General features: G+C 40.1%; 1 protein-coding gene across 3 annotated transcripts; it reads left to right on the forward strand.

Moving 5' to 3' along the window:
- The first annotated feature begins 529 nt into the window (after nucleotides 1-529).
- LOC126397172 (kynurenine--oxoglutarate transaminase 3) lies at nucleotides 530-11,540 on the forward strand. 3 transcript variants are annotated; one of them, XM_050055735.1, is made up of 14 exons: nucleotides 530-656; nucleotides 2,676-2,766; nucleotides 5,811-5,872; nucleotides 6,155-6,299; nucleotides 6,577-6,726; nucleotides 6,825-6,911; nucleotides 7,020-7,142; nucleotides 7,228-7,348; nucleotides 8,825-8,901; nucleotides 8,989-9,078; nucleotides 9,188-9,374; nucleotides 10,658-10,731; nucleotides 10,830-10,916; nucleotides 11,054-11,540. In XM_050055735.1, exons 2-14 carry the CDS (start codon nucleotides 2,677-2,679, stop codon nucleotides 11,108-11,110), a joined length of 1,350 nt encoding a protein of 449 aa, XP_049911692.1. In that variant the 5' UTR covers nucleotides 530-656; nucleotide 2,676; the 3' UTR covers nucleotides 11,111-11,540. The 3 variants fall into 3 exon arrangements, with proteins under 3 accessions (XP_049911692.1, XP_049911693.1, XP_049911694.1); XM_050055736.1 differs by having other exon boundaries at nucleotides 568-705; XM_050055737.1 differs by lacking the exons at nucleotides 530-656; nucleotides 2,676-2,766 and adding an exon at nucleotides 5,654-5,735.
- Nucleotides 11,541-12,153: the final 613 nt, after the last annotated feature.

The following is a 12,153-nucleotide window of genomic DNA, read 5'->3' on the forward strand; positions in this document are numbered from 1 at the left end:
TCGATAACGAGCAGCTGCTGTAACTGCGTGACGTTGTCCAGTCGATTTGGTCCGCTTTAAAAAGTGCAGTGTGAAAGTGAACCGAACGAAATGAAGGTGTGAAATTTTTCGGCATTCCCTACCCAATCGAACCGAGTCCCCCGGACTGTCCTGGTGTGAATGTACCCTTAGTTTTGGTTCCAAAGGTACTATACCAAAAGTGCAGAGGACCAACTGTTGTGTCTTTCCCCAAGAAAGGGAGATCTCTGTTCCAAAAAAGAAAAGACAGAAAGCAAACTAACTTTGTTAAAAAAACAACAACAACAACAACAAAAAAAACAATAGGTGCGTAAGTGAGACATGGCTCAAGATAGGAAGGGTGGCCCAGAGAGACAGCTCATGCTTAGGGCCCAGTATTTGGCGCTACGCCCCTGCTTGTTGACTTAAGACTAATTTGAGAGACACATTTCAGCCCTGCTCTATTTCCCTGAAACTTCAGGCATGATTGCTCCAGCAGTTCAGGGTCCATTGCCCGCAGCCTACATGTGGACTTTGCCAATTTCCGACGGCAATGAAGGCAGCATCACTTTCTCCAGCAGTGACGTGGTCTCCTCCTCCTGTCCGCAGCTCGTCACCGGACCTCTGTTGGGTAATAACACTGTGAAACTTAGCGACAAGTAAGTGGTGTTCGCTGACCTGTGGTGCCTTAACTGCTCTCAGTACATGGTACGTGTCTCTAACAGAAGGACTGATGGTGATGGCAGCTAACGTCATCACTGTGATTCAATGAAAGAGAAAGCTAACGGCTCAGGCAGCCATAACGCAGTGTTGCTAGCCGCTGTTAGCTTCAGATGCTAACACAAGTATATAACGGTATTCAGCTAACGTTAGCACATGGCTCACTAACAACATGCATGTTCCAGTGAGGGCAACTAAAACCTGCCTTAGGGCAACTAAAACCTGCTTTAGGGCAACTAACGGGCTGAAAAACGTCTCTGGCAGTGTGTTGTGTGTTTGTAAAATCAGTAGTGAAAGGTTGATGTGATTGTGTTTCAGAGCTTCTTCATGTGTGTGTGAAGCTGTCAGGACTGATTTATGTGCAGCTCACTGGCGCCACCTGTTGTTGTACAGGGTTAAATAAACCTTAAAGAGAGGGTCATCATGAGCACAAGGTGACCTCTTTAGATAGTTTTGTTCGAACAACAGAACAAATACCCAGTCAGCTTTTAATCATATTTATAGTTTATATTTTCAAGCATTAACACAGTTGTGTTTTTTTTTACTTTTAACCCTTTGCAACTTGGCTTGGTGTTTTTGAAAAACATGGGAAGACGGCAATGAGCAACGAAAGAAGACATGACCCAAAAAAAATTGCAAAAAAAAGTAAAAACTAAAATTAAAAACAACATTTTTAAAAAAAAAAAAAGTTTTGAAAAATTATAAAAAATTATAATTAGTTTTTTAAAAAAAGGAAATGACCTGGAAAAAGAGCTTAAAAATTCTAATTCTGTAACATAATTTTAAATATATAATAATGATAACTGTAAATATCTAGCTTCTTTCTTTTCCCCCTATATTTTAATTTTTTTTTCTAAATCTATTGGGTTTTTTTTTGCAATTTGTGGAACATTCCTTACTAAATTGCCCATTACCTTTTCCCCCCATGTTTTTGAAAGAAATGCGGAAGACACACAGAAAAAGCACAAGAAAAGTGATGTCGCTCCAGGTTTCAAATTAAGCACCTTCAACAAAAAAAAATAAAATAAAAAACAATCTTTGTCATTGGTAGCTGTGCATATATTTAATTAAATTGCATTTATATTAACCGTAGAAAAGTATTCATTATTCCTGGACTGACCTTGCACTTAAATTTAATCACCTTACATTGAGTAAATCCCCTTATTATAAAAGTATAATATTATAATGATAATTATTATATAAGTACAATTAATTTAATCACCTTACATTGAGTAAATCACGTTATTATAAAAGTATAATATTATAATTGTAATTATTATATAAGTAAAATTAATTTAATCACCTTACATACATACACCTGCGCTGTCTACAAGGGGTGGACGAAATGGTTTTAAAATAATATCACGATATTTCAGGGTATTTTTGCGATATCGATATTCTTGACAATATGACAAATTAGTAAAAAAAAAAAAATTATGTTTTTAAAGTCACATGCTTTGAAATTCTTGGACTTGGCTAAATTTAAAACAATACAAATAATGTACAAAGCAAGAAATAATGTGCTTCCCAGCGATATACAAAAAATGTTTTGTGAGAGAGGAGGGATATAATTTAAGAGGAAAATTAAATTTTTAAAAATCAGTCTGTCTGTCTGTCTTTACTCCAGGGGGTCTGCAGGTCCTAATGAAGTCTTAAACTGTCTTGGATTCCATTTTTATAAACATAGGCCTTAAAAGTCATTACCAGTTTCACTGACAAAGAAAAAATGTCATGTTTATTTTATTTTACTTGTTAGCCTCCTAACGTCTTAAGATCATGGCGGGTCTTATCTTCAGGCAATTGTTATTTTAAGTCTAGAGGTATTTTTCTTCACATGTATGTTGAAAAGATCTGTGCTGGTTTTTGTAGCTGGTGTCCTAAAGGAGGTTCAGTTAGAAATGTCAAAAACACCTGCAAATAGATTTTCATTTTCATCGTCTCTCTCTCTTTTTGTGCAGCATGAGCATAGCACAGCGAGTCCTGACTTGTTCCAGGTTTGCATGTCACTCAGTGAACATAAACTGCAGGAGGAGGTTTTCTGCTTCACAGGTGAGTCCGATTTAAAACTTTCTTTTAAAACACATGTCAGCAATGTTTTATTTTAGACACTAATATTTGCTTTAGTGGAGCTGCAGAACAGGTTCAAAGACTTTTTAGACTATTATATTTTTGAGAGTTGAGAGAAATTCCTCATAGTTCTCTTTTAATATTTCCTCACAAAATACAAACGAAACAAAACATACACAGTTTTTGGGGCAGCGGCTGCGGCTCAGGAGGCAGAGCGATCGTCTACCAGTCAGAAGATTGTTGGTTCAGTCTGCGTGTTGAAGTGTCCTTGGGCAAGACACTGAACCCCAAATTGCTCCAAATGGAGTTGGCTTGAATTATCTGGCACAGTGTGTGGTAGCCTCTGCCACCAGTGTATGATTGTGTGTGTGAAGCAGGTGAATAGTGGCTGTAGTGTGAGGCGCTCTGAGTGGTCACCAAGACTAGAAAAGTGGTATGTCTATATTTCACTTCTCACGCAAAGGTTGTGATGTATAAAAATAGACTTGATAGAGCTTGATTTGATTGACTTGATTCACTCATGCTTATGAACATTTTGGAGCTGGGAAATTTAGTATGGATCCTACGCATTGTTTTATAAATGAGACCCCTGCTCATTTAAGTCACTAGAAACAATGAATGAAGCAGTTTCACATTACAAATCAGTGTAACTCCGGCGCTGCACATTGCAGTTGGGCTTCTTACAGTAGCTGACACGAAAACGCGAATGTCCTCATCTGGAGATAGTGTTTGGTTTGTCCGTTCTGGGCTACTGTAGAAACATGGCGATCTCCATAAACGAAGACCCGCTTCCTATTTAGATATAAACAGTTTATTATAAGGTAACATAAATTCAACAATTCTTATTTCAGGTTTTTATACGCTAAAGAAAACATACTTATTGTATTATATTCAGTTTGTACCAACATATCCCTCTAAACCGGACACACTGGAGCTTTAATCAACATGCAAGTGCCATTTCTGACGCTCTGCAAAGCAATACATAAATCTAAACCAACCTCAAATAGTATCAGTCATAAACATTGTTACGCTCCTTCAGATTTCACTCTGCTTTCATCTGACATCACAGGTGATATGCAATGTATTGTTTTGACATTTTAAATTTGTTTCCAGTGAGATAGTGAGTTTATATTGTGACTTTGCTGTTTTAACATTGCTCTTGCTGCTCTAGAAACAACATGTAGATATAAAATATTCAGTTTTAATACTTTTTCCGAATTTATTCTTTTTAAAAATAATTTCTTTTTAAAAAATGTACTGTATTAATTCTCTGTGAATCTCTCACACTCTAGCAAAAATGCGTATTGTATCTAAAATATCCCCAATCAAATCGATATCAAAATCAGAAATCGAATCAAATCAGAACCTTGTGAATTGAACTTGAATCGATTCAGGAAAGCAGTGGAGATACCCAGCCCTAAAAAATTGTATATTCAGAAAATGCCTGTTTCACACTACACGATATCAGTCCGATTCTAGCCCGACGCAGCGACGTACAGTGTTGGCTCGGATTGTGAACGACAATGAGTGTTGTACGTGATAATCCATCGTTTCATCTTGTTTAGTGTGTCATAATAGGCGCCAACCGACGCCACGTCTGGGACGCCTCATGACGTACCAACAGAAAGTCTGGCATGTTTGATGTTCATGACTTCTCCCGTCACAGCCGTCACTTTAATCAGTAGAAACACAGAACGAACTGCTGCCGTAGAAAACTATATGACAACAAAACCTCAGGGTTTTTTATATTTCCTCTAGGGATGTTACCACACAGAGTGAAACAGCAGAGGCACTTTATCAACCCAGTGAGTACTTCCATCAGCATCAAGCTAGCAAACAATGATATTTCTTCATAATGGAGACGGACATAAAGTTAGAAAATTAAAAAATAGTGGCGGGGCTTTTACTCACCACAACGTCAGAGGCTCCCAGCTTCATTCAAAACAGACTACATTATAAACGAGCCGTTATTTTTTAATCCCTCTGTATTTTTACATTTTACTTTTTATCCGCTCCTGTTGGCTTTATAAAGTTAATGCATCGCGCCGTCATTTGAAACTCAACACTTCCTGAATCTGTTTCACATAAAAGGCCCATTATAACTCCGGTTGAGAGAATCCCTTCATTTTCTAAATAGGCTTTTATTGTGAAACATTTGCAGGAACTTGTTGTGGAGGATTCAGTGACTTGCATGTTTGCGTACAGTACTTCATATGTATCTCCTGACATCTGGTGGCACTTTTTACGTTACTACAACAACATTTCGGCTGGGTCATGAACTGACAGGGACTGAAATAATGGTAATAATAATAAAAATAGGACAAAAATAACCTGATGACATCACACACGACGTGAAAGACAACCGCAGATATTTGGTGTGGACCATCGTGTAGTGTGTCATGTCTGTCGGCCAAGTCACGGCACGGTTTTATGACTCCACAATCGCCTAATCTGACATAGTGACTGTCAGAACGGGCAGAAATGTCATGTAGTGTGAACCAGGCATAAGGTCTAGGTTTAGCTATATAAGGAAGCTGTCTGTTTATTTCACTCAGTGACTTATGGAGAAGGGGCGGGATTTCATAAGTTTATACTTCCTCACACATATCAGTAACTTTGAATTTAGCTACTCTGCGTAATATTTGGTTGGTGACAAACTAATTGGTAGGACGTACCATGAATTGTCCACTGTTTAAATGTCCTAGGTGCTTATGTGGAGCGATGGGATGCATAAGAGCTCTTAAAAAACTCAATATATCAACACCAACGCAGTGAGGACATTGTTTCGTTGATTAATTGACTAGATAATGTATTCAGGTTATGCACTGACCGACGCAGCCTCAACAGTTACAAAACCACTGACCAAAGTCCTGCTGTGTGTGAAAGCACTGTAACAGTGTGAGTGGTCGATGATTAGTTCACTGCGACCACACAGCTGCTGAGATGGGCAGGTAAGAGGTTTAAAAATGTAAATGGACACTTGAGATTTTAATTTAGGTGTAATGTATCTTGGTTTGTTGTTGCAGCATATAATGATGTCGCGGCACACACACTCCAAAAGAATCGAGGGGCTGGACAAGAATGTGTGGTAGGTGAAAGAACAAAACATTAATCTCTTTGTGTGGCACAGCGAGAGAGGAGACGTCTGATCAGGTTCCCATTTTACACCGTACGGGTGTTACATGAAAGCCAGACAGATCTCAGACAGATTTACACAGTACCACTCGACAGTTGACACCATGTCTGTTGCAAAGACAGCCCAGTGATATCAAACCAGGGAGAAATGTTTAGGTGACTTCTTTCGTTTTAGTCCAAAATATTTTGTGACCTCTCGTCTGCCCAGTAAAGTCTTGTTTCACTGTTGATCCAGGGTGGCCTTTACCTCAGTGGCAGCGGACCCATCCATTGTGAACCTGGGCCAAGGCTACCCAGACATCCCTCCACCTTCTTATGTCAAGGAGGCTCTAGCTGAGGCTGCAGCGGTGGACAGGATGAACCAGTACACCAGAGGCTTTGTAAGACTGTTAAATGACCTGTATCCACTCACTCATGCTCCGCTATGTCATGAAGCTAATGGTTTTTGGAACCTGGTTATTAACATTTTTTACAACCATTTGTAAAAGGAAAGTGTGAAGTGAAAGAGTTTGATAGGTGTGGTTTTGGGCGTTGATAATTGGCTGAGATGTGCTACAGTATAAGCCAAGTAAAATTAAGCTATCATGACATTTTACAATACTGCTATTAACTATTGAGAAAATATTTCATGTCTCATGTCTTCTGTTGATTTGAAAGGGTCATCCGTCTTTAGTGAAGGCCCTCTCTCAGGTTTATGGGAAGGTCTGCGGGCGCCAGATTGACCCCTTTAAAGAAATCCTGGTCACAGTGGGAGGTTACGGTTCCTTATTCAGTACCATGCAAGGACTGGTGGAAGAGGGAGATGAGGTAAGAACATTTTCTTTCTCACAGAGGTGTTTATATGTATAGACATTCATATATACACTCATGCTCCAGTGTTGATTGTGTAATGTTTCTTCCTCCAGGTCATCATTATAGAACCTTTCTTTGATTGTTATGTACCTATGGTGCGAATGGCAGGGGCCAAGCCTGTGTTGATACCGTTACGCCTTGTGAGTTAAACCTCCTGATGTTTGACGTATATTGTTCCACATATACCTACCGCACGTCTTGAGGACGTTTGTAGATTTCAGGAGCCTCTGCCTTCTGCAATGTTTTAGAAATCTGGAAAGAAGACAATCACAAGTGCAGACTGGTTTCTGGACCCAGATGAGCTTGCCAGTAAATTCAACTCTAAGACAAAGGCCATCATCATCAACACCCCCAACAACCCTATTGGGAAGGTTCGTATACGTCACAGCCATCACTCGTTCTGTCTGAGAGTCGTAAACGCTTGTGCTTTCAGTACTTCCTGTCATCTTCCTGCAGGTTTTCACCAGAGAGGAGCTGCAGATGATCGCTGATCTCTGCATTAAGCACGACACTCTGTGCTTCAGTGACGAGGTTTACGAATGGCTCATCTACAGGGGACACCAGCATATAAAGATTGGTACGTTTTCAGCTCAGCGCAATAGTTTGACAAAAATGTATAGAGGAGCCAATAACTGTCGTCCACCTCATATGTAGTAGAAGCTGTTCTTAACACACTGCTGCAGGAATGGAAACCTCTAAGACATGCAGCAACCCTTCCGTAAGGGTCTCAGGAACTTGATAAGGGTGACTTTGGTATTTTTAAACAGGCTCCAAATCACTATTAGCAAACACACCAGACTACACAAGAATAATTTTAGCATGTTGGTGAAGATTCTCAGTCATCCAGGTCATGGTAATTGTATTGGCCACCGTGTGAGTCGTTAGGGTCAGGTGGAACCCGGTGGCCAGGTGGGTCAATGACTCACATTGTGACCTTAACGACTCTTAAACTAAGAGCTCACATGACCCCTATGACTCTGCAAGGGTTCCCACCCACACAGAGTTTATAGCCTGCAACTTCATACCAGTCATTTAGAACTGAAGAAGCTTCTTGGATGAGAGGCGAAACGTCTTCAAGAAACGCAAGCAAGTCCAGTTGCCTTCGATATAGCATTTCGAGTACTCGCTTTAAATTACTATGGAGCACTAGGGTTGGGTCGGTATGAGAAAAAAAAACGGTCAGGTTTTTGTGAAAAACTGCATCAAGTCGGTAATACCAGATTTTCCCCACTTGGGGGCGCAATTGACTCATTTAAAATAAAAAACGACCTTAGGACAACAGAGTGACAGTAACACGTTGTTTCTTTTATTCCTTACAAATAAATTTGCAGGTTTAGCTCACTCAATCAGTGCAAACAAGGGTTGCCTCCTTCATCTGGCTCNTACGCACTCGCATCCCCTAGCTCAGTCCCCGCCCCACCCCCACCCCCCTCTCTCTCCTGCTCGCTGTGCGCTTGGCGAAGAGGCAGACACAGGCCACCGACCCAACCCTATAGAGCACTCACAGAAAGAAATCAAATGTAAGATTTGGAATGTAAATTGGCCAACAGTGAAAAACATTAATTAACAGATAACATCAGCAAACTTCCTGAAGCTGACGTTAACGGAAACAGCTCCCGTCAATAAACCTGTTAATAACTGTAAGGTAACGTTAGCCATGTGATGCTAAGCGTCAGCCCCGTCACTGTGTATTTGTGTATGCATGTCGACTCACCAACTGTTCATGGCCAGTGTAAAGCACACAGTAACACTATTTCTGTAGGTTTCCTTTCTATAAGTTGTCAGACACTCATCATAGCAATCTGAGCCTGTCAGTGGCAAAACAAGCACTTTCAGTGGCCCTGGTGTCACCGCTGTGGTGTGCTCCCCTCTCGCTCAGCACTGGACAGATTTCAGTTTTGTTTCCATCAGTCATCTAGACACAAACACAGGAAAATAGGGTCCAGATTAAAAAAATACCAAACTTATCGTATAAAGAAACAAAATATTATTCAAACCTTTTTCTCAGTTTCAATGTTGTGAAGTTTTTTAACGTAGTTTTCCATCTCTGTAGCCACTCTGCCTGGGATGTGGGATAGAACAATCACCATTGGCAGCGCAGGAAAAACTTTTAGTGTTACTGGATGGAAGGTAAGACATCTGTGGATTCAAAACAAAATGTATAATATTTAACAATCAGTTCCTGCACATCATGTCGTTGAAATTTGTGTCTGTCAGCTTGGTTGGTCTATAGGACCTGAGCACTTGATAAAGCATCTTCAGACCGTCATGCAGAACACTCTGTACACCTGCCCCACTCCTTTACAGGCAAGTCTGCACAGCTCTTAAATATGTTCTTTAAAATCCATCAAAGAAAGCAAAGGATCATTTAATTGTATTTTTAGTCTGAAGCTTGTAGCCGTCTGTTTCTCTCAAGGAGGCTGTGGCTCAAGGTTTGCTGCGGAACTTTGAGATGATGGATCAGCCAGAGTGCTACTTCTCCTCACTGGCAGAAGAACTGGAGGGCAAGAGAGACCGGCTGGCTGGCATCCTGCAGGAGGCTGGAATGACTCCTGTCATCCCAGAGGGAGGCTACTTCATGCTCGTGGACGTCACATCTCTTAGTGAGTTACTGAACATTGACACTGACATACCTTGCACAGTTACACTGTAACTTGCACAAAGTGTGGACAAATCCAGCTTGGTTGATCATTCTGTTCTTTAGTTTCAGTAACAATTTTTGTTGTCATATCGATGTTATGTGCTTTACAGAATGTACTTAGTAGATGATTAAGCTCACAGAGGGAGGGATTGTGAGGGGAGAGCTACCAGATATATTTAAAGCATAGTAGATCAATTTATGCAAAATAAGTCACTGCCATTATGAAGAAAGGTTTTTGCTTTGAATCCAAAAGTTCAGGACATTTCACTTAAACATCTATTTGCAGCAATTTTGAAGTGAAAGAGCATTGGGGTTTTTTAATAGCGGTGTAACATCATATGGTCGTCCTGTGGCCCCCCAGCAGGATAATGCACCATGCCACACTGCAAACATGGCTCAGGAATGGCCCAAGGAATGTAACAAAGACCTCAAAGTGTCAACCTGGCCTCCAAATTCCCCACATCCCAATCTGAATGAGCATCTGTGGCACGTGCCATTAACCCACCTCACAACCCACTGGACTAAATGGATCTGCCGCCAACACACTGGTGCCAGACACCGCAGGACACTCCCAGAGATCCTGTGTCCATGCCTCGACAGATCAGAGCCAAGTCCCATCCAAGGAGGCCCCACCTTGGATTAGGGGTACATCTGGGGTACCAGCACATCACAAGAATCCTTGAACAGATTGGGACCTGGGAAATTTAGAAGCCAGGTCGACACCTTGAGCTTTTGTCACGCTCCACAGGACATTTCTAAACAATTTTTGTAGTGCTGGGGGGGCCACTGCCATTGGGGAGTACTGTTGCCATGAGGGGGGGTACTTGGTCTGCAACAGTGTTTGAGTGGGTGGAACATGTCAGGTGGTATCTACATGAATGCCAGAACCAAAGATTTCCCAGGAGAACAATGCATTGGAACAAAATAAACAAAGTTACTCACTTCACCTGTCAGTGTTTTGAATGCTTTGGCTGATCGGTGTATGTAACAATAGAATAAAACAGGAATAGAGTAAGAGTGAACGCTAGAAATATGTACAGTTATGTGCGTTGAATAAATACATGCATTCAAGAGGTGAGAAGTAAATCTTTACTATTTATAATAGTTACTACCAGAAGTGTTTTTTACATTGCCTTATGGTACAGTATATGAAACTTCATAAATCCCAGTATTTTACCAGCTCTGTGGTGGATCAGCAGTGGGACTGTCTGCTGAATATTTCTCTATGCTCTGTGTTCACTGTAGATCAGGACCTGTCACACATGGGCGATGACGAAGCGTACGACTACAAGTTTGTGAAGTGGATGATTAAAGAAAAGGTAATTGAGTTCATTTGATTTAGCTCCCGACAACATACAGCATATCACGTTCAGACATTGTTTTTAATCGCTGCTCTTCATAATAATATTTTGTACAGAAACTGGCAGCCATTCCAGTCACAGCGTTTGTTGGAGACGAGTCCACGAAGCAGTTTGAGAAATACATTCGCCTTTGCTTCATTAAGGTAAATCCAAAACGGTCTGTTGCAAACCAAAAGCACAACAAAATGATCTCGTAAAGATTAATGTTGGCGAAGGTGAACTTTTCTCTTTTTTTCTGGCGAAAAACAAATATTTTAATAACCTTTAATTGTCTTAACAGCAAGACAGCACTCTGGATGCAGCCGGGACCATCCTGAAAAACTGGAGGAAGGTTTAATTTGATGCAATGTCTGAAAAGTCAGGGAGGAGAAACAACTCTGGTCAAACTGAGGAAATGGGATCTGTGAAATTGCACACCGGAAAATAAACTTCCATTTAATAGCAAAATGCCTGTCCATACTTTGACCTGTGACCTGTTTCAAGGGAGAGAATCACTAAGTCAGATAGCTGAAATGAACAGTTCTTATAAATCTCTTTAAGTGTGAAGTGTCATTTTTATCCCATAGTGAATCTTTACAACGCCTTACTCATTCCTATTTTTATACTGTATAGATTATTCAGTATTTTGTAAGTTAATATTTGCAAAGGATTTTAACGTGTGAGATAGGAACGCAAGGTTGACTGAACCTTTCTGCTGTTACTATGCCATCTTTAGTTTTCAATAAAACAGAAACCCAGACTCAGTCCTGGGTTGAACTGTGTGAAAACTGGTTGTGGTGTCATGTTTTGTAAAATCAGTGCTTTATGGAGTTTATGGTGCTTTGAGTCATTCTGATGTCTAGACAGACACACTGATTACAAAATAAAAAAGTTAGATGGTGTCTGCTGCTTCGGCTTTGCTCATGTTCATATTTGTTTTCCATTTCTCTCTGAAAAACCTTTGTGGTAAAAAAAAAGGATCACAAGTGAAACTTGTGTGTCAAGAAATTACTTTACAAAAACTAAATGCAATTAATAAATATACTGACTGAACTTGTCAGTTTCCATATTATGCTGTCAACACCTTTTTTCTCTCACTAAGTGCAACATGATGTGTTTGAATTCTTAAATTAATGCCATTACCTCAAAAAAGATTAATCACAGAAAGCATTAAATCAGAGTATTAGCAGGTCCTGAAGAAGGACGTCTTAAAATGTCTTTAATTGTATAAATATAAGGCCTAAATTCGAATTTGTGAGGTTGTAATTGCCACAAACACTTGCTTCAATTTCATTTATCCATCTTTTTGTATTTTTGTCAAAATGAGTTGAGCTCTTTGTGTAACAGTCCACATTGATGGTGTTATTAATTTAAACCTTTCACTCAGCCTAAAACTCTCTT

Source organism: Epinephelus moara, chromosome 10 (assembly GCF_006386435.1).
Source record: "Epinephelus moara isolate mb chromosome 10, YSFRI_EMoa_1.0, whole genome shotgun sequence".
Classification (NCBI taxonomy): Eukaryota; Metazoa; Chordata; class Actinopteri; order Perciformes; family Serranidae; genus Epinephelus; species Epinephelus moara.

What these genes read in the sequence shown, in the direction of transcription:
- LOC126397172 (XM_050055735.1), top strand. Translation starts at nt 2,677, where the DNA reads ATGAGCATAGCACAGCGAGTCCTGACTTGTTCCAGGTTTGCATGTCAC. An exon ending in CGTGGACGTCACATCTCTTA is followed by an intron (nt 9,375 to 10,657) that starts GTGAGTTACTGA and finishes TGTTCACTGTAG; the next exon opens with ATCAGGACCTGTCACACATG. An exon ending in AGTGGATGATTAAAGAAAAG is followed by an intron (nt 10,732 to 10,829) that starts GTAATTGAGTTC and finishes TATTTTGTACAG; the next exon opens with AAACTGGCAGCCATTCCAGT.